The 21,705-nt window shown below is 41.5% G+C and overlaps 3 protein-coding genes and 1 non-coding gene across 10 annotated transcripts in view; 3 read left to right on the top strand and 1 right to left on the bottom strand.

Annotated features, from left to right (window-relative positions):
- Nucleotides 1–4,274, bottom strand: part of cabin1 (calcineurin binding protein 1) — a 65,079-nt gene extending 60,805 nt beyond the window's left edge. For 2 of the 6 annotated variants that reach the window (XM_021605913.2, XM_021605912.2), the window contains exons 1-13: nucleotides 3,982–4,272; nucleotides 3,363–3,412; nucleotides 3,044–3,136; nucleotides 2,822–2,935; nucleotides 2,581–2,715; nucleotides 2,236–2,416; nucleotides 1,930–2,059; nucleotides 1,683–1,832; nucleotides 1,176–1,483; nucleotides 853–1,030; nucleotides 629–765; nucleotides 318–535; nucleotides 93–165 (exon numbers count right to left, since the gene is read on the bottom strand). In XM_021605913.2, coding sequence (XP_021461588.2) covers nucleotides 93–165; nucleotides 318–535; nucleotides 629–765; nucleotides 853–1,030; nucleotides 1,176–1,483; nucleotides 1,683–1,832; nucleotides 1,930–2,059; nucleotides 2,236–2,416; nucleotides 2,581–2,715; nucleotides 2,822–2,935; nucleotides 3,044–3,136; nucleotides 3,363–3,365 — 1,720 coding nt within the window. In that variant the 5' untranslated portion in view covers nucleotides 3,366–3,412; nucleotides 3,982–4,272. Of the gene's footprint in view, nucleotides 1–92; nucleotides 166–317; nucleotides 536–628; nucleotides 766–852; nucleotides 1,031–1,175; nucleotides 1,484–1,682; nucleotides 1,833–1,929; nucleotides 2,060–2,235; nucleotides 2,417–2,580; nucleotides 2,716–2,821; nucleotides 2,936–3,043; nucleotides 3,137–3,362; nucleotides 3,413–3,981 lie in introns of all 6 variants that reach the window. The other 4 variants (XM_021605914.2, XM_021605916.2, XM_036979738.1 and 1 more) reach the window with 3 other exon arrangements.
- A 484-nt stretch (nucleotides 4,275–4,758) lies between these two features.
- On the top strand, nucleotides 4,759–9,201 carry LOC110525629 (neurofilament light polypeptide). The gene is made up of 4 exons (XM_021605918.2): nucleotides 4,759–7,464; nucleotides 7,840–7,964; nucleotides 8,063–8,373; nucleotides 8,492–9,201. Exons 1-4 carry the CDS (start codon nucleotides 6,397–6,399, stop codon nucleotides 8,698–8,700), a joined length of 1,713 nt encoding a protein of 570 aa, XP_021461593.2. The 5' UTR covers nucleotides 4,759–6,396; the 3' UTR covers nucleotides 8,701–9,201.
- Nucleotides 9,202–15,609: 6,408 nt separating this feature from the next.
- Nucleotides 15,610–15,742, top strand: LOC118965120. The gene has a single exon (XR_005052451.1). It is a non-coding gene; the product is annotated as a small nucleolar RNA SNORA49 (small nucleolar RNA).
- A 1,278-nt stretch (nucleotides 15,743–17,020) lies between these two features.
- The window catches only part of LOC110525627 (dedicator of cytokinesis protein 5), a 47,886-nt gene continuing 43,201 nt past the window's right edge, over nucleotides 17,021–21,705 (top strand). For both annotated transcript variants that reach the window (XM_021605911.2, XM_021605910.2), the window contains exon 1: nucleotides 17,021–17,164. In XM_021605911.2, coding sequence (XP_021461586.2) covers nucleotides 17,122–17,164 — 43 coding nt within the window. In that variant the 5' untranslated portion in view covers nucleotides 17,021–17,121. The remainder of the gene's footprint in view (nucleotides 17,165–21,705) is intronic.

Below are 21,705 nucleotides of genomic sequence, written 5' to 3'. Positions count from 1 at the left end.
GAACATACCAGTACGGTTATTCAAAAAGAAGCCAACCAATATGGTTACTTCATAAAGGAATACCAAAGTAAAGTGATCTGTTTGACACATACCATTTTTGCCTTTGCTGTGAGACCATTGCTCCAACTGAAGCTCCATACATGATAGGCTCATCAGAAACATTTCCTGCACATGAAACACCAATTACAACTCATTTACAGACAGATTGACAGGTGCAATAGGTGGGATGACAAAACATTGGTACTTCAATTTAAAACACTGTTGATGAAGTAACAAATCAGGAGAGAGTCACAATAGATCCCTGGGCTGTCCCATACCCGTATGTGTTGATTACTGCAGTCGCGGAGCAGAGGGTTGGGCAGGCCGCTACTGTGCTTCCTCCAGCTGTGATACACCTCCAGCACCACTGCAGTCAGCCCCCGAGGCCACTCCTCCATGAACTTCTGACCCACCGCTTTCAGATAGCACATCATCAACTCTAATATCCCACCATTGCTCATATTATTGAGCAGGAAGTTGTGGACATCCTCTTGTTCTGGGGATGAAGAAAGACAATGTCATGTAAATCCTATAAGATGTTTGACATTAATGCATTTGAGTCATGTAGAGGATTGTATAAGACATGTACCGGATTCCATGTATTCAATAGAGTCTAAAAGCATGCCGCTGTTGCCATGGAGCAGCTGGGAGTCCTGCTTAACTTCACACTGAGCTTCCAGGTTACTCAGGCTCTCGTCATCATCCTCAAGGTCAAACTTCTTTAGTCTGAGTGGTACAGGAGAGCCTCATCACCATCCAAAACAATATATTTGCATTGTGTTGTTATTGTTCCCTTGGGGTTCATGACAATACCTGGATGGTAGGTATTTGAAAAGCAGCTCCTGGAAGTCGATCTTCTCCTCCTTCTTGCACTTGGTGTTTCTGACCCGAGCTGAGCGGCGCTTGGCAGTGTCGCCGCTGTCCTCCATTGTGCGTCTCCTCTTAGGGGCCTTCTTCTCTTTCTCCTTCACAGTGAAGGATGTGTCCATAGCTGTGAAGGCACAAATTTACATTTAAACAATACATTAATTATCAGAGCATACAATAAGCCATTCTGACACAATTTGTTTTGTTGTCTAAATGCTTGCAAATCAATGGAATTGACATGCTAAATTAGATGAAAAGAAACAACTGACCAACAGAGGGGGCTGTAGTTGTAATGACCTCTACTGTCTGGCTCTGTGTGATCTGAACCAGAGGGCTGGGCTGGGACAGTGCTGATGGCTCAGGGACAGGAAGTGGAGGCAGGGAGGAGCTGGGGCTGCTGCTGGGGATGGTCTGAATATCACTGACAGGAGGGCAGGGCTCAGGAGGCAAGGCCTGGAGGCAGTTGGGGTCGCGGTACTGGGACAGGTCAATTCTGCGGCCCAGGCTTGGGCGTGGCGGCTCGCAGGTTGTCTGATGTCTGTACATGGCAAGGAGGCTCTCTCCAGCATTCTTCCACCTGAGAATCATAACAATGCTAAATGCTTTGTCAATTAAAACAATCCTATCATTAATCAAAGTGAAAAGCAAGGGAGTAAACTGCAAAAAATAAATACATGTTTAAGTATTCACAGCAACTCTGTATCCTGTGAAACTAAACGAGGAGAAGGGGAGGTGCATCCACCTGTCAACAGATAAGATTAAGTGTGATGACTCACGAGAAACAGCGGATGGGTTGGACTAGGACCAGGTCTGGTTTGGGTTCCCGGGCAGAGAGAGCCTGCCTGCGCCGTCGCAGATCCATCGCCTCCTCCACAATGGCCTGGGTCTCCTCCTCATCCACCTCCACATAGTGAATGGACATGTCACTGCATATGGAGCATGAGGACAAGATCATGACCACATGGACTGCTGTATGACAGCACACATTTAGGATAAGTAAACAGGTAGGTATAAGGGCTGTACCACTTCAAGAACATTTGCATGGAGTCCCTCTTCAGACAAGGCTGTTCTTCAAAGATCTTCTCCTTCAACACCAGCCCTTTGGTGTAACAATGATCCTTTTCCAGGGCTTTGCAGATGAAATACAAACAGCCTAGAAAACAGTATGATAGATAATTATCCCCTTCATCATTTTTGCACACCTGGACCACCCTTAAACATTGTTTTCAAATCAACAGTTCTAAACAGTAAGAAATATGATAAAAACAATACTGATTAGTTAGTCCTTTGCACAGTGACAGAGGACAGACATACAGAGGAATGACTCACAGCTGTAGTCACTGAGTGTGTAAAGAACAGTTAAGAGGTTATCCAGACAGGGCCAATGGTCTGGGTTACATTGCAGACCCTCCTCAAAGGCATGCCGTGCCAAAGGAATGCGCAACAGTCGCACCGCCACCTGACCAATCTTGTACCACATGTTCACATCTGTGGAATCCAGCATCACAGCCTGCGAGAAAACATATACTGTATCTTCAGGTCACATGGACTTGAACAAATGTATTGTGTACACTAAACAACATTTAGTCTCCCGCTAAGATGTTCCTTACCCCTTATTAGTTATATGGTTTACTGATAGGTTACATAACTTATGCTCTCTTTGGATGAGTTTACCTCCAAGTAAAATTCCATGGCTGTCTCCAAATCATCCCGCAGCGCAGCCAAACTAGCCAGGTTTTTGAAGGTAGAGTATTTCAGCATCAGCCCTGGATGCTTAAGACCCACCTTTTGGTCGTCCGAGGGCATTGCCTGTGAGAGGCATGACAACATGTTAAATCATATAAAGGGTTATTGTGCAGGATCATTTCAATAAGACATGCAGTGAAACACATCGAGTCTCCGAAGGGAATGATACCTCTTTGAGCAATGGGGTTTTGAGGAGTTCATGATAAGCCTTTGCAGACTCCTCAAACTTGTCATGCTTTTGAAGATCTAATGCTTTATGATACAAAGCAAATGCCTCTGCTTCCTGTAGAGGAAAAATAGGGAAATAATTCAGAACAAGCAAATATCTACTTTGAAAGCAAAGTTTAACCAAATGTCGTTGGTGTAATGCGGCTCAGCAAGATTACCACACCTGTGCCTCCTTAGTTCGACTCTTTTTAGTTTTCAGAGGGTCTTCAGACTCATCCGCTGCGGCTGAGGCTGCATTTAGTGCTGCAATCCGGATCTGAAGAAAATAAAATATTACATTATTGGCCAAAGACATCAATGTGCAATACAAATGTGAGAATTGATGGTCCTGTGAAAAACTGAGCATGTGGTACTGGTACAGTATTACTAGCGATTTGACTACCTGTTCAGGAGAATGCATTGGGCAACTACTTCATCGCTACTACTTTGGAAGTTTTGGCTATTTGTATAGGATTGTTAGGATGTAAAATAAAGAAACAAACCATCTTTGAGTCATGCGCTTACAATGGTCATCAATTCCAACTGTCCAGACCTATAGACAAGATTACAAACACAAATGATATTGGATAAACATTGCTGCAGGAAGTTAGCTATCTGTATGTATTGTAACGTTACTCTTTAGTTTAAATAGTTTTTCAAAACAACTGCAGCAATGCTAAGCTAAATATCAATGTTGAAAATAGAAGTTAATAACATGAAGTGTATAGATAGATAGCTAGCTAGCTAGCTAGCAAGTGAATGTCAGTGTCAGAAATTATGCTATGTAACGTTAGCTAGCTATCGATCGTCTAGGGCAAAGATAGGAGGCAAGCTGCAAAACACAGACGATAACCTGTCGAATCATAGCTAGCTAGCTAACGTTAGTGATACCCTTGTAAAAAAAAAAAAAAAAAAAGACTTGACATCACAATCTACCGATAGAAAACTAACCGAGGTGAGGTTTTTGATTTGATTCCAAAAAATATATAGTTAGCTTGCTTGCTATCCTTATTCCATCCTGACCCGAATCAGTCTCAGTAGCTAGCTAGCGCGGTACAACTAGCTAGCTAGCTAATAGTCTCGGTGTGCATCACTTGCACATTTTTGTTACTAGCCACTTACCAATCCTTCCCAATCTCATCATTCCCTGCATTGACCAGACTTGTTCGGTACTTTGACAATCGAACATATATTGGGAGTCTGCATCAATATGATACAATATTATAAAGCCGTAACAACAGCTAGCTGTGAGGGTCTTGAAAACTTTGACACTCCTTTGTTGTTGTAAATGCACTAGAGCTCGTTCACTCTGCATGAGGGGAATGATCCGATGACTAGTAAAATCGTGGGTTATTGGACAGCTTAATACCGGGTGGGTTCGAAGCGCCAATCATAAGATCTGATATTCAGTTGATTGTCCGCAATTGGTGCACGGCTCTGTTCACTTCATTTCAAGCTTTTATTCAGACCCCCCGGCAACCCTTTTAAGTATTCTTGATAGACTTTATGTCTATAATTGAATCTCTGAAATGACTAAATAATAAGAAAAGCTTGTCTACAACCCAATATTAGAATATTGTAAATTATTTTCTAAAATAAGTGTCATCGTCACTTCGCGTATGCTTTTATGTTATTTTCAATTATTAAACTCCATAATGTCTGTCTTTTATATTTTACAACAAAAATAATAATAAAAAATACGATGCCGTGCAAAACCAGTTTACCCAAATATAATATTTTCTATTGACAAAATAGTCGAGTGACCGCTCTAACAATGCAAATAACAAAAATGGAAACCAGGCGGGAGGAGGCGAGATCAGATGGGACCGTTCTAGCCAATGAGAGGGCAGATACGTGTGTGACCAAAGTTGCCGGAATGCCACGTGCGTCCACTTATATCAGTGCATTCATAACAATCCGAACATTACGAAACTTCTGTTCGATCAAATAAGCCTGGTAACAAATTAGCAATTACATTTTTTGTTGACCAAAATCGACACTTTCATTGACCACTTCGTGGTCTTATTTTCGTGGAAAGATTTGGGGCAGAGTAAACCCTCTCGCTTCGCCTCTTCTTCTGGTTTACCCAATGGCAAAGATACATAGGAGTCAGGTTAGGTTGTGGGCAATGGGCATCTTTGTCCATGGTTTACCCAGAACATTTATCTCAAACCAGAGTAAATCATCTTTGGTGGGGTGTGGTGGTCTCTGTAACCAAGGCAAACTGATTTATGCAGCAGTAACCTGTTTTGGGACTATGGGGTTGGGACTACAAGGATGCTTGAAATGATGATTCACAGTAGTGATTTGTATTAGCTGTAAAAACCCTCCATGCTTGATTACCTGTGAATCTGATGTGAGAAATGGCATGGTATATCTACAGAATAATATGAGTACATGTTTTTAGAGAATTTAGACGTTTTTACAAAAATATCATTCACAACACTTAATTTTATTGATAAGGCTTCCTCTTAGTGGAACTTTAAATATACATCAGTTAGATCTGTGAGCACTTGTATGGAGTACCTGGTGCCTAATCAGAATTTTCATGAAAATATCATTACATTCACAACTTTTAATGGTCTTCATAAAGCTTTCTCAAGACATGAACTTTAAATAGACATGAGTTAGAGGTTTGAGAGCTGGTATGGCATATTTAGAGTCTGAGTAGCTAGATAGAGGGAAACATCTTTAGATGATTAATTGATTTTCATAAAATATAATTACATTCACAATTTTAAATTGTCTTCAAAAGGCTTCCCGAAGCTGTGACCATTGTGTATAAATTGTTTTGGAGTCTGTGCGAGGTTGCATATATAGACTAGAGCCTTGTCTGAATAGCCAGATAAAGGAAATTGAAAATTGAAAATTCAGGGGATAGCCCAAATGGGTTTCAAACCCAGAAACTGTCAGTCCAGTAGTACTGTCACCATAAAGCCTGAACTAAGGGCTACATAAAAATGGCAAAGGTTTTTAATACTGATACAAATGTGGAGCAAAAGCTAAACATACAAAAATGAGGTTCAAAATGAGTCACTGCAGTGATCTGGACTCACACAGTTGTAGGGTAGTGGCAAAATGGTGCAGTGCTGTGTCATTGTTGGCAAAAGTCTTGCTCCCTCAATTGCCAGCGCTGTAGTTTAAAGCCTCTGCAGTCACCTGATGCACTGCTGAGATTTTGTTTGTTTTTAGGGGCTAATGGTAATATTTGCTATTCATCGTGTTTCAGAGAGATAGACATGCTTCTCAGCTAAATGTATATTTTGTTTTCTCAGACTGTCCTCATTGCCCTCCGTCTCTCCACTGCTTATCCCCGCCCCTTATCACTGCTTATCCCCGCCCCTTACATCTCTCTCATTCCCTTCCTTAACAGCTCAGACTTGGCTGGCTGACGCTATCATTGATCCCTGCTGTCAGTGCTCTAAAAAAATGTTTGCGTCACAGTCATTACCAGCTCTATAAAAGATACAGTGATGCAGATTCCACTGTGTCGACCCAGCAACTCTATTACAGTTAGAGCTGCCTGTTTCGCAAGTCATGAGTTCCATTGCTTACGACCCTTACTTTCCCTCCTCTTCCCACAAGAGGAGGGTGATGCTGCGCAGTGGAGGGTATGGAGACAGTGCGGGAGGGATGGCATCCAGGTCTGTGTATTCCAGCCACTCTGCCCCCCTCTCATACCATGGGTCATCCCGACTGCATTACCCAACATACAGCCGTAGCTCCTCCATGCTGCTGTCTACCCCCAGATCTGCTGCCGCTGCTGAACTCGACATCAGCCAGGCGGTGCAGGTGAGCACTGAGTTCAAGGCCGTGCGGACGCAGGAGAAAGCCCAGCTACAGGAGCTGAATGACCGCTTTGCCAGTTTCATTGAGCGCGTCCACGAGCTGGAGCAGCAGAACAAGGTGCTGGATGCTGAACTGCTGATCCTCAGGCAGAGGCATGGCGAGCCCTCCCACCTCAGGTCCCTGTATGAGCACGAGATCCGCCAGCTCCGTGCTGCTGTGGAGGAGGCCCGCGATGAGAAACAGGCTGCCCAGAACCACAGGGACCAGATGGAGGAGGTGCTGCAGAGTCTGCAGGGACGTTATGAAGAGGAGGTAGTGAGCAGGGAAGAGGTGGAGGGGCAACTGATGGATGCCAGGAAAGGGGCGGATGAGGCTGCTTTGGGCCGTGCTGAGCTGGAGAAGAGGACGGAGACGCTGCTGGATGAGCTGGCCTTCCTGAAACGTCTCCATGAGGGGGAGATAGCTGAGCTGCAGGCACAGGTGCAGTACAATGCCCAGGTGTCCGTGGAGATGGAGGTGGCCAAGCCAGACCTGTCTTCAGCCCTCCGAGACATCCGTGTCCAGTATGAGAAACTGGCACATCGCAACCTCCAGTCAGCCGAGGAATGGTTCCGCAGCAAGGTGAGTGTGATGACAGAAGGCACCGCCCGCAACACAGACAACATTCGCAATGCCAAAGAAGATGCCGGGGAGTACCGCCGCCTGATTCAAACACGGAACCAGGAGATTGAAGCCTGCCGTGATAGGAACCAGTCCCTGGAGAATCAGTTACAGGAGGTAGAGGAGGAACAGAGTGCTGAGATCGCAGCCCTACAGGTCAGTGCCAGAGCAGCATGAATGAAAATCATACAATTTCTCATAAAAAATTGTCACATGTCTGAATATCTGCATTAGACCCTGCTGAGCCTAATCCTTCAGACAAATGTACACAATATTCTACAGAAATGCGGTGTAATGCATCCGTTAAGTCAACAAGGTAAGTTTTGGACTGTAGATTAAATGTACAAATAATTTGATAATAATGTGTATTGAAAATATGTCTACACTAGAAAATAGTGCTAAGTTTGTATAGTATTGTTTTAGAGTGCCTCCCTATTACTTAAAATGTTTTTATTTCATAGTTATTCCACAATAAACACTTTATTAATCATGTTACACTGTTAACATAATAAAGCATCTCTCCAAAAACAGGAATCAATTGGCCAGCTGGAGGATGAGTTGAGGACAACCAAGAATGAAATGGCTCAGTACCTGAAGGATTATCAAGACCTCTTGAATGTTAAGATGGCTCTGGACATCGAGATCGCAGCTTACAGGTCTGTGGCTTATAAAATTAGATCAGCATGTTTTGTGCCGTATCTCGTTATCTACATGTTATCTACATATCTACCCTATGTATCTATTATCTTTCCAGGAAGCTGCTTGAAGGGGAGGAGAATCGCTTCAGTGCAGTAGGACCAGGGACAATGTCCAGTGTCTATTCCCAAAGCCTGTGTGTTGCCCCATCCCGCAACCGCCCCATGTTTTCCATGCAGTCCAGCCTGACCTCTGGTGCCCCCTACCTACGCATGTACAGCTCATCATTCTCCTCTGCAGATGAGATTATAGCTGCTAGTCAAGCACAGCCTGCTGAGTCAAGTCCTCAGGAGGAAGAGGAGGAGGAAGGAGAGAAGGGAGACGAGGAAGCAAAGGAAGAGGATGTTGAAGAAGAGAAAAAAGCAGAAGGTCAGTATTGTCCAGAGTTTAAATTAATGTGCTTTCAAAAAAAATTAATGAAGGTTTTGAGATGTCAGGTTCCGTATCTGCAGCGGATATCAACTAATCACACTGTCTCTACCTACAGATGACAATGGAGATATGAAGGAAGAGGCAGAAGAGGAGGCTAAAGAAAATGGAGACGATGGAGGAGATGAAAACCAAGAAGGTAGAGATGGAGAGGAGGATGGAGCCAATGAAACAGAAGAAGGGCATGATAAGGGAGAAGAGGATGAAAGCAAAAAGGAAGTAGAAGTGGCAGAGGAAAAAGAGAAGCCAAAGGACAAAAATATTTAAATCAAGATTCTTATGAATGACACATTGATTGTCCCATATTGAGGTGCTCTACAAAAAAATCCATTAGTTCAGTACAATCAATCAGGAAACCATTGCATACAGCAGAGGCCTTTATGTTTGTGTGCAAAGAGGTAGTATGGCTGTACACTGAGTGAAGCAAAACATGACAGTGTATGCATGTGTGTGCCAGCAAGGCGATAAATAATAAAAAGCAAATACCTGTATATGAAATACATTAAAATAAATGCAATATGAGTGCTCTATGGGTGAGAGAAATGAGAAAGAATGTGTGGAGTTTTGTGAGCAAATACTGTATTGTATTAGCCTAAGAAATATTTGTTTGAAAAACCTATGTGCATTTCTGTCACCACAATATGCAGATAAGAACACCACTGTGTTCAATATACTTGATTTTCAATGCCTTAGACATATTCTTAGTGGGATCAATTATGTACTGTACTGAACACAAATAAAGACTTAAAACATGTCCATCTGAATACATCCATTTCTGGTATTATTGCACTATTGAATTCACTCATGAAGTTGCTACTCGTTTTCCTGACTATCAGGATGAGTCAGCAATAAGAGTTTGGAAATGGATATGCCTAGTTAGTTGAACAATGAATGCCTTCAACTGAAATGTGTATTCTGCATTTCTCTCTCTGAATCAGAGAGGTGCAGGGGGCTGCCTTAATCGTCTATGCCTTTGGCACCCAGGGAATAGTGGGTTAACTGCCTTGCTCAGGGGCAGAACAACAGATTTTTACCTTGTCAGCTCGGTGATTTACAATCCAGCAACCTTTCAGTTAGTGGCCCAACACTAACCACTACGCTACCTGCCGGAGTGTATAGATAATAGCATTGGTGATTCAGGATGTTCTTTTAGAGTACAAGGAGAGTATTAGAATAACTGTTTCCTTTTTAGGTTGGTTGATAGATTATGTAATTCCTCAATAATATACGTACTACCTGTATGTCTCATGAGAAACACCCTCTTTGGTGGCCCTTTGACAAACACTGAACAAACTTTGGAAATTGCTGATAGTTTCCCCACCTTGGTAGATTTTAAAATGATAAAGAACAGCTGAGAAGCAAACACATTTTTTCATGAATTTTTTCAAATCGACCAGAAATCAGTGATTGAGAGAACTTTCACATACATCAACTCACATTTAAGATGTTATTAATATTCCTCTGGGTGTTCTTCTGTTTTTCTAAATACATTGAACCATCTTCAGTAGAGAACAGGAACCCTGTGTGTGTGTCTCATAAGTCAGAAGGTCCTTTCTGTCCCATTATCCCCTTTGTGTGATCAGTGAGCTGACATTAGTGTTTTTTGGGCTGGCTCACTCTCCTTCACATCACTGGCCATAAATTAGAACCTTTACGATTCAGTTAGCTTGCTGCTGCACCAAAGGATCTGGCCAAATGTCTACCGATGGAGGATGCCAGCAGAAAGCAATTCCATTAGAGAAACACATGAGGAAAGTTTCACATTAAACCTGGACAGGGGATGGTCTGTTTTATTCAATATACTCTTTTTGCACCACACTGGTGGCAGAAATGCACAGCCGTTCATACACATGCAGGAAAATTGCATACATACTGTGGGCTGTGTGAGACTTGTTGCTATTCATATCAATTAGAATTTTGTGGATGTATATCCCCAACAAGGAGAACACTTGTTCTTCCAAGGATATACGTTTTACTTGACAGGGATGCAGAGAGAATGGCTTAATTACTGCAGTGGCTGAAGTTTCCCATACATGGCATAACTCACACTATATACAGCACATCAATGTAGGCTAACAATTGGACTACAGATGCAGCAGGGTTCTGAAAATATAACTTGGCAGTAGAATTAAGGAAAAACACCTTCAACAAAACACTATATTATAGTCATATTTCACCTTATTAGAAAGCCAACACCCCAAACTCTGCAGCTGCCACCTCCCTCTTTTCCCCCCTTCTCTATTTTCCCAGTCCTCAGCTCACCCCATACTCTGCAGCTCCTCCCTCCACCCCTCCCTTTTTTCCTCCAACAAAAGAGAGGGCGTTGCAATGAGAAAATGAGGAGACTGCATGTGTATCAAACTGATACCAGCACAGATTCTCTGTATAAAAAAGACAACAAAAAAGGAAGTTAAGAAGTTGGGCTCAACTTGTTTTTGAAACTCATTTTAAAGCAACCAGGGTAGCCATGAGGGAAATGTACCTCAGCAAACATAAGTCAAAACACCACCTGATTCTCTCTTGGGAAAACAATGTTAATGTCAAGTGTTGTATTGTGTCTATACAGTAAAACATTTTTTTAAAGGAAACCAAAGCCCATTCTACTGTATGTCATACAAAAGGTCTGTAGGTCATATTGTACAAAAGACACAAGTGAAATGTATGTTGCTGGGATCTTATGGACATTCATTGTCATTCACAAAATGGGCTTGAGAGGACTGTGCAAGTCCTCGCAACTGATCTGCTGCCCTCTTGCGGAGCAACAAAGTAATAGGAGGGGGTTGTCCACCCTTGCCCCCCCCCCCCCCCAGGAAATGGACTAGTCGATAGTGCTGGTGAAATGTTGCTGTGCCCAGGGTTTCTGTGATGCCAGGGAAACCCTGAGTGATCAGCTGCCCATCAGATTCCTGCAAATCACTGGAGCAACAGAACTAAATGCCCTTGAGAAATTTCTCCAGCCCTATCCCTCAGCTTTTTACCAAAAAGGTGGGGAGGGCGCTTTGTTATCGTTTCAATTGCTGATTGCCACTTTAAAGAAGTAGACCCTGTCATGGTCATGAGGTGGGCATCTACTCCATCCTGAGGAAGCCCCTTCCAACCCTGCTGCACTACTCCTGGGGTTGTCTCAGCGAGGTCTTCCTCTGCAGTTGTCACTGGGCACCCTCCTCACCCAATCAAAGACAGTGTCAAAGGAACCCTCACACTGGCCTGAAAGAAGAGACAAATGGGTGTTACATAGTGTGTTTTGTATTCTCCCAGTATACATTACCTATGACCTTGTATGGCCTTTCGGTCCTCCCAACCCATCTCCATAAGGCTGTTATTGGGGTACAGAGAGTGCATCACAGAGACAGGGGAAGAGAAGTGGGGCAGTCTCAGTACATGTCCTGTCTCATGCAGCAAAACCTGCATTTAAAACAAAAAGCTAAACATTCTGAATTTCACATCACACTGAGAAACAAATGTGTGCCACGTTGAATGTGTGTAGCCTACTGTACCAACAGCTGATTGACCCCATGGTTGGATGGAAAAACACTGTAGACTTCATCATCATCCAGGTGGATCTGTCCTGGCTGGGCTGTATGTGCAACTTCTCCTCCTGTTCCATCGAACAACAAAGGACAGCCTAGGTGAAGTCCTGAAGACAGAGGGTCAGAAACACAAAAACACACAGACCAAAGGGAGGCTGGTCTGAGCCATAGAGATAGATAGAAGACTCATGGATATAACGTTTTAACATGGACATTGCGTGCTTCCACCATTTTGAAGTAGTCGACTGGGTGGGGATTCCTATGAGTTGGGAGCAATCAGCCAATGAAGAAGAAAAATGGACTACTTTAAACTAGAGATAGACGCAATGGCGCTGCCCATGTGTCACAGACGCTATAATGGCACAGATACAAAGATGAGTAATCTGTCTATCGCTATGTTCTGAGTACATCTCTCACAGGAAGGAAGAAAATAGAAAAAAGTAGATTCAATATGTAAGCACTATAGAATATAATAAACTTGGGGAACACCAACGGCTATGCATCATACAGTAAAATTCAGAGCGTGTCTGTAAAACCTGTGCCAAAGCCCAGGAGGAAATACATCTCTGCCCCAGGAGAAGTAGGATCCTCCTGAAAAGAGGCTCCCGAGTGGCGCTGAGCTCTAAGGCACTGCATCTCAGTGCAAGAGGCGTCACTACAGCCTGGTTTGAATCCAGGCTGTATCACATCTGGCTGTGATTGGGAGTCCCATATGGTGGCGTACAATTGGCCCAGCATTGTCTGGGTTTGGCTGGGGTAGGCCGTCATTGTAAATAAGAATTTGTTCTTCAATGGCTTTCCTAGTTAAATAAAGGTTAAATAAAAAGGAGAGTGGAGCTACCTCAGCCCATCGCTGGAGGGCCAAAGCAATCACTTTCCCCTGTTGGACAGGCAGGTGAAAGCCTCTGATAGCAGGTGATACCTGAGCCTGTGTTTGGCATAGCCCAGTCTGGGCATGGGGCCCAGGGATCCACCTGAACCCTGAGTGCACTTCTGTCATTGGGACCTGAAAACATGATATGGGCTTGAACCCACAGCTGGATCCTCACTACTCATATGTATTTTAGCCTCCTTGGTCCACAGGTGCTGAAACATCCTTGGGAGAAGGGATCATATAAGGGATCACTGGTGAACTCATGGTCTTATCTTGGAACAGATGGTTGGAGGACAAGAGTTGATTATGATCGTCTTCTGATGCAGATGCTGTAGTCCGCTACCTTGTTGACGAGTAAGGAACAGACAGTGTTTATAGCTCAGGCAGACTTTACATCCCAGCAGCAATATCTTGCGATTAGGCCTGTGATAAGAAAAGGAAAATAGAATTCTTAATATACAATTAGTGTACAAAACATTAAGAACTCCTGCTCTTTCCATGACATAGGCTGACCAGTTGAATCCAGGTGAAAGCTATGATCCATTATTGATGTCACTTGTTAAATCCACTTCAATTAGTGTAGATGAAAGGGATGAGACAAATTAAAGGATGATTTTTAAACCTTGCAATAATTGAAACATGGATTGTGTATATGTGCCATTCGGATGGTGAATGGGCAAGAGAAAAGATTTAAGAGGTGGCAGGGTAGCCTAGTGGTTAGAGCGTTGGACTAGTAACCGGAAGGTTGCGAGTTCAAACCCCCAAGCTGACAAGGTACAAATCTGTCGTTCTGCCCCTGAACAGGCAGTTAACCCACTGTTCCCAGGCCGTCATTGAAAATAAGAATTTGTTCTTAACTGACTTGCCTGGTTAAATAAAGGTATATAAAAAAAGCCTTTGAACAGGGGATGTGGTAGGTCCCAAGCACACTGATTTGTGTCAAGAACTGCAATGCTGGTGTGTTTTTCACGCTCAACAGTTTCCCGTGTTCCTAATGTTTGGAACGCTCAGTATATACTGTAGGCCCATGACCAAAATCCACATAAATCCATTTGGTAGACTAAATATGAAAACACCATATACTGTGTACTATTTATCTCTATTTGACCCATATGTCAAAATAAACATGTAAAATTCAATAAGTAAAATATGAATGTTGGTTTACCACATGTAAGCCAGTCTGAGGCAGAGCAGCGAAGACCCCACCAGATGGAAATGAAGAGAGGAATGATAGACTAGCCAGTAGAGACAATCCTCCCAACCCCATCTCTCTGGGCTCCTATAAGGCTGTTTACTCTCTTCCAGCTCTGTCTTTCACTTGAGACCACAAGACAATGAAAGCGATTGTTCTTTAAGCCCTACAATCCTGGCAGTAACTATACTTGTACACCTGTTTCTGTTAACATTGTACCCCCAAAGCACCATAGATAGGGTACAGTACTCACCGTTCAATCTGTTTACCGTTATGGTTACCTGATAACCATAAAGGGTGTCTTGTTGTTCGGGATGACAGAAAAAGAGTCCTTTCACAGTCATGCTTTCTCTCAAGGAGTTTTTAATAAAAGTAGGCCTGGCGTGTGATGCAATCCAATCTAAACTAGAGCACTGGGTGAGAAGCCCTGAGTTGGTAGAATGTTCCGTAAACAATTATACACAATGCCCTATTGAGCCTGAATCTGTCTCTCATAAGCTTATTGTAATTATGAATATGACCTCATAATACCATGACTCAAGCACAATCATAAAATCAGAATAAGAGGTATCCGTTTCATAATAGTTGTAAATCCACTTGCTGTCACATGATGGCAATATTGTCTTCCTTATTCACAGCTTGTGGAATTCCTTTTAATTTGAATGGTCTCTGGTATGTCTGTTACTTCCGTCTTTAGATGAATGAGACCAAAGCGCAGCGTGGAAAGTGTTCATGATTTCTAATACTGAATTCCAACAAAATACAAAACCGACCATGACGTTCTGCAGGGCTAGATAGCAACTATGCAAAAGCAAGATCCCACAATCTAAGGTGGGAAAAGGGCTGCCTAAGTATGATCCCCAATCAGAGACAACGATAGACAACTGCCTCTGATTGGGAACCACACCGGGCCAACAAAGAAATAGAAAAACTAGAATGCCCACCAAAATCACACACCGACCTAACCAAATAGAGAAATAAAAAGGCTCTCTAAGGTCAGGGCGTGACAATGTCAAAGGATCTTTTTTATATAAATAAATGAAAGGATTCCACTTCTGTTTGTGATTATATTTGTAGAAGTTTTTTACATGGCAAAAAGTGTACACCTGAATATTACTAAAGATCTGCAGACCTAGCCTAGTTGTTTACACTATGCAAAGTAAGGCCTACTCTGAATTTAGAAATGGGCTTTGATTCATTGCTAGTCCAATACATCTGCCTGAATCCAACATGACCTTCTACTGGCTCACTGTATTTGTGATGCACATTAGGATGTTCCTGTGCATTTTTAAGAATACACAAATCACTTAACCAAAAATGCTCAGATCCAACAAAACTGTGTCAAATTATTCAATAGAACTTAAGTACATAAACCATCAGTGGTCCAGTATTTTAATCGCTTAGATGAGGCAGCTTAGTAAAGCAAAACAGACAATGAACAAGTCAAACAAAGATAACTATTGGTTGCACTTTACAATAAGGGAAGGTGTACAGTGTAATTACAGTGTAGGTACGTTGCTGATTTGTGTAACTGCATGTTGACATTTTTACATGCAATAGATTTGTAACAACAAACTTCTCTTCCCCTCCCTTAGTCCAGTCACTCTGTCCCCAGTGGAGTTGTCTGGCATTGACAGGGGATACAGCACCATGGCTCCCTCACCTCTCTCATCTAGAACCTCTTACATGGGGCTTGTGAGAGAGCTGAACATTTCTGTAGATTTAGATGTATTATTTTAATCCATGCAAGTCTAAAGCACTCTCTCTCTTTTAATTGTATTCAGCCACATAAATCATCCAGCACAACAGTATATTCTGCAAAAAATGTCCATACTCATTTCCCAAGCAAAAAAAACAACATTAATTGTAGCTAAACCTCCTCTCGACACCGAATAATTGTTTAAGATTAGTTCTACTCAGTTTTTCTCTATTGTGATTTTAATTGCAAATCCTTTGTATTGTGCATGCCACAAACATGCATAGCAGTTGTAAGTGCTATGTAAATATGTACCAGAAACTGTTGCAATAATTCCATGGGCTGACTACTCATGCCATCTGCAGTTACCCTGCTGTTTCCATGGGAATATGACATTTTGCAGAATCAAATCAAGATATAATCTGTGATGGTTGGCAAAACCCAAATAATGTTTAATGCTTAAAACCTAATAGCAATTGCACAGAATACACAGAGAAATCACAATCCAAATAGTGAGAGCTAAATCAAGCTGTCAAGGGGAACAGCAAATTAAATGGATGGCTAATGGTTATTGACAGCAACGTTTGGTTGTTCTGTTAAGTGCTATTAGCAACACATGATGTGAAGACAAATGGCTAAGTAGAATAACAGGCCTGATCCACTAAGCAGCTGCAGATGGCTTCATTGGGTGGAGAGGGGAAGGGTGTGGCATCTCTGCCCATTGTCATAAATAAAATATTATAATCAATGCATGCATTGATGCAAACTTACATAATGCATGAATGGTAACCTCACACAGACTCATCCTCTAAAATATAAACAGTGTGAACCTGATGATGATAGAGCAGGCTACTGTTACAAACACACATACCACACCCTCTGTCAGTGTCCACTAAAGACTGTGCAGTATGACAACGAGTGGATTCTTCACATTCCCGACCCTGAGGAACATAAAACAGTTAATGGTTGAATCACGTCAAATCAAAACGTTTTTATACTTCTAGTTGTGGCAATTACATCTTCTGTCATGTGCCCATACAGTTTGCTTTTGCACCATGTACTCATGGTGAAAGGTAGCCCACTGTACACTAGCCTACTAGACAGTGTAGTGTAGGTTACTCTTATCACTTATTTGAAGTATGGTTGTGTTACATTGTTCTTATTGACATTGTTGGCATATTGGCACAATTTGGTAATTGAATGACCGTTTTACGCAAATTACGCATCCCTATATCGCAACGCTCCGCTGCTGGATTCAATTGCATAGCGTCCTAGATTTCGCCCCTCCCCCCTTTTGAAGTCATGATGGCGGAACTGTAGTGTTTAGGACTAGAAAAGTATTATCCGCCCAGCAGTTCACTTATTTATTTATTTATTTATCTATCATTTCCCCACAATGACCCGCTGGATTCCAACAAAAAAAGAGAAATATGGCGTTGGTAAGTTAGACAATTATATCGTCTTATTTACAATAGGGCTGTTTTCACACAGCAGTTTTAATTATTTAGCTAGTTGGCCAAGCCTATTAAACTTTGAAGTTATGTAGGAAGCTTTAGGAAAGGTCGAAGTTAAGCTACCTGGAATATGTCACACATGTTGGCTGTATAGGGATCACTGAAAGAAAGTGAATGTTGGATAGATATTAATAAGTTTCGTCAGCGTGTGCGCCTTATGTCCATACAGTAGCAATCCGTAAATCAAGAGGTTCGACTCTAAAGTGATTTAGAGCCATGCTACACGTTGTGTGTAAACGTTTGTGTGATAACCAGGTGAAACGTTCTTGCGGCCCATATACTGTAGAAATTGTGTAATTAATCTATTACTAGACATTTCAGATATCATGAAAATACCAAGTCACATAGCCTACTACATGAGTCACTTCAGTTAGGGGATGATGTGTGTGTGTGGATACACGCCCTCAAGGTAAAGCAAAGCGAATGGGGAACCGTTTCAGCGAGTATGTTGACGTCAGTACACTGTAATAAAGCAGTTTATTGGTACCTGCAAGGTTCTTTGGTTGATGTTGTCACTGTATCAAGCAGTAACGCCTTTCATAGATTCTTATCAAAACATAGTTAAGTGAAAATGTATCAAAAGTTATCACCTGGTTGCTTTTCCTCCATTGTTTACAAAACATTAAGATGTGTAAATATAATAGGCATACAGATATCTGTATTCAGCAGGACAGAAAATAACCATAATCTCGTAGAATGATTTAGATCTCATTATGTATGTTCATTTTTTTCTGACAATTATTTGGGTTTTTAACTTTGTTTGTATTGGTATAATTCTAAAAATAACAATATTCTAGTAAGGAATGCCCTTTACTCGGCTTGCTAGCACCAAAGGTAACATACCTCTGTGGAAGTTCCTGTTCATCTTTTGTTGTTTTCTAAAAACCACAGACAGTGGTGTCATTTTCTCAGGGTTACTGAAGTCATAGTTTTTCTTGTTGTTATATTATATTTTTGTTTCTATCTTCTCAATTTTGAAAATGACAGATGACTCCATGTAACTGCTGATTGGTTTATTCTTATTTGGGTAGATACAGTTTGAAACAGACACTACCTTTAGTTATGTTTGTGAAATGCTGATCGAATCAGAACATCCTTGAAGCTTGTTATGTGTCCATTGCTGCTAAGCCCTAGTAAAAAAAAGAAAGAAGTCAAACCACTCACTCATGAACTAATGTCTGTGATAGTGTAGAGGGTGTTATTGCAAAAATAGAAGTACAAAATGGACACTTTATTAATATAAATGCATACATACATTTCATCATCACTCATCAGCGCACACATGTATTTCAATCTTTGACTAGGTCAGAGAGAGCTGGTAGGATTTTGATGAGTTTTTGTGTTGTTCATCTAATACAGGGATGGGCAAGTTTGATAGGGGTGGGGGCCACAATTTTTTTTTAACTCATCATAAGGGTCGCAGTTGCTCGCGGGTCTGTGTACTCACATCCACCCCCCCAGCCAGTAATTCAACCATGAAAACAATTTTAGATAGCTGGCCACTAAACTAAGTTACCGATCTAAAAATATTTAGCTGACATGGGCTAATTGACCAACTATCAGTGACTGATATAACAAGAGAAAAACTGCTGATGCACTACCAAATTTCGAAATTGAGCCTTGTGTATTCTACTATTCTAACTCACACCAGTAAGTTGAGACCCTGACTGAGTAAAAAAAAAATATATATATATCAGAGGGCCATCCCTGATCTATAACCTGCCAGCCAGAGATGTCACAGGTTGAAGTGCACAACATTGTGAAGGAGCTGCACTAGTGAACCATACTAAGGCACAGACAGTAGCACTTGAACAGTGACAGTATTGCTGCATCACAACATGCTTGGTTTGATTATTTTCACTGGCACAGCTCCGCTTTTGCCAGCCTGGCCCTGGACACAGTCAAAACTGTGTCAAGTTGGTGAAACGGGCCATTGTCACTATCTGCGTGACAAGAGGGAGATGTCATTTCTTTGTTTTTTTTATATAAAGGCTATTGTTTCTGAGTTGGCAGAGGGAGTTTTAACTATGAATAAGGAAATGTTTTGATGAGGTTTGATGCCATGATGAATTCTATTATTTGCATCCTCTATAGGACTGAATGGCACCCGGGCAATTCCACTGTTACTGTGCGCAGACACTTTAAATGTATGCCAAACAAAAAACATTGATTTCAAAGTTTAACAAACCATACAACTCTATGCACAAGGACTATTTTTAACAATTTACACTGACATTGTTACAAAAACACATTTACTAGAAGAACTGTGCAGATGCTAAATTTGCTAACATAATCTCAGTAAAATCTCCCTCAGTTGTTTTATGTGACCATGTTTTCTGGTCCTATTAAATGGAAACTCCACCCCAAAACAACACTTTTGTTAGTCCATTGTTGATATAGTCCCAAAATATTTTGCTTGTCAGCAATCACGTTTTCAAGATATATACTTGATCGCTGACATGCAAAACATTTTGGGACTATATCAACAATGGACTAATGAAACAAATACCAAAAATAGTTTTGGGGTGTAGTTTTCCTTTAAGATTCAAAGGTGTCTGCAGAAAGAACAGGGTGTCAGCTATGACATGACACCATGAGTTTGACATTTTTTTATTTTGGTTTCTGAACTACAGTAAGTGAAGTGGGTTTACATCCGGTAACAGAATTGTGGTAACTGATTTTCATCATGGGTCCCTGATCTGTACTACACAGAAATGCATAATTATGGATATGAATGTCATTCTCTTCATAGTGATATATCCTAAATAGGTACACAAAGGTGGAAATATGCAATATCCTAATTTGCCAATGTGGGTATTATTCTACCCACTGGCTATTTTTCTAATGAGCTCTGCCACCAAACAAGACCAAATTTGGTTGGTCCTGACCAAATCTTAACCAATCATAGACATCGATGTTTCACAAGTTTGGACTTGAAAGAACAGCACAGTACAGCTCAGTAGAGTACAGTAAAGTAGAGTATAGTTAAGTATAGTAGAGTAGAGTACATTATAGTGTACTCAACTCTAGTGTGATCTACTGTCTGCAGTACTTAACTCTACTCTACTCTAAATTACAGGACTGTGCTGCACTGTACTGAACTATACTCTACTTGTCTTTACTGTACTGTACTGAACTATACTCTACTTGTCTTTACTGTACTGTACTGTACTGAACTATACTCTACTTGTCTTTACTGTACTGTACTGAACTATACTCTACTTGTCTTTACTGTACTGTACTGAACTATACTCTACTTGTCTTTACTGTACTGTACTGAACTATACTCTACTTGTCTTTACTGTACTGTACTGAACTATACTCTACTTGTCTTTACTGTACTGTACTGAACTATACTCTACTTCTCTTTACTGTACTGTACTGAACTATAATCTACTTGTCTTTACTGTACTGTACTGAACTATACTCTACTTGTCTTTACTGTACTGTACTGAACTATACTCTACTTGTCTTTACTGTACTGTACTGAACTATACTCTACTTGTCTTTACTCTACTGTACTGAACTATACTCTACTTGTCTTTACTGTACTGTACTGTACTGTACTGAACTATACTCTACTTGTCTTTACTGTACTGTACTGTACTGTACTGAACTATACTCTACTTGTCTTTACTGTACTGTACTGAACTATACTCTACTTGTCTTTACTCTACTGTACTGTACTGAACTATACTCTACTTCTCTTTACTGTACTGTACTGAACTATAATCTACTTCTCTTTACTGTACTGTACTGAGCTATACTCTACTTCTCTTTACTGTACTGTACTGAACTATAATCTACTTCTCTTTACTGTACTGTACTGAGCTATACTCTACTTCTCTTTACTGTACTGAACTATACTCTACTTCTCTTTACTGTACTGAACTATACTCTACTTCTCTTTACTGTACTGTACTATGCTGTACAAACTTGTAAACATAGACGTCTATGATTGGTTCAAATTTCGGCCGGACCAAATCTGAACCATTCATGGACATCTACGTTTGGTTCAAATGAAGGCCGGTCCAGATGTCTGTGGATGTTGAAATCAGGGCAAGTCCGGACTAAAAACCGACGTCTGTGGATGTTGAAATCAGGGCAAGTCCGGACTAAAAACCGACGTCTGTGGATGTTGAAATCAAGGCCAGGGTGGACTGATCAAATTTGAACTTCAACATCAATGGACGTCCAGTGTCAATCGGTGCTCACTGGGTGAGGATGCTGGTTACAGTAAATGTAAAGAGAGGGGGCTCATGAGTAGGCGTCAGTAAGAGCCGGGAGAAGTGACATTAATTGGAAAAAGAGAGAAAAGAGGGGGAGAGAGAGAGCGAAGGGTTGTCCAGACTTTTCACACTAATGCTTTGACCACCAGACACAGAAAGAGAAAGATAACAGTTATCAGCTGAACATAACAGTATGCTAGTGGAAGGGAGGACAGTAGCAGGTGACCCAACTGTGTT

Source organism: Oncorhynchus mykiss, chromosome 6 (genome assembly GCF_013265735.2).
Source record: "Oncorhynchus mykiss isolate Arlee chromosome 6, USDA_OmykA_1.1, whole genome shotgun sequence".
In the NCBI taxonomy this organism is placed as follows: Eukaryota; Metazoa; Chordata; class Actinopteri; order Salmoniformes; family Salmonidae; genus Oncorhynchus; species Oncorhynchus mykiss.
The sequence above is the reverse complement of the archived record's forward strand: the minus strand, read 5'-3'. Positions and strand labels throughout refer to the sequence as shown.

Excerpts from the sequence above, each read along its gene's own strand:
- LOC110525629 (XM_021605918.2), top strand. The coding sequence starts at position 6,397 with ATGAGTTCCATTGCTTACGACCCTTACTTTCCCTCCTCTTCCCACAAG. Across the intron at positions 7,465-7,839 it reads CTGAGATCGCAGCCCTACAG|GAATCAATTGGCCAGCTGGA; the intron begins GTCAGTGCCAGA and ends CTCCAAAAACAG. Across the intron at positions 8,374-8,491 it reads AGAAGAGAAAAAAGCAGAAG|ATGACAATGGAGATATGAAG; the intron begins GTCAGTATTGTC and ends CTCTACCTACAG.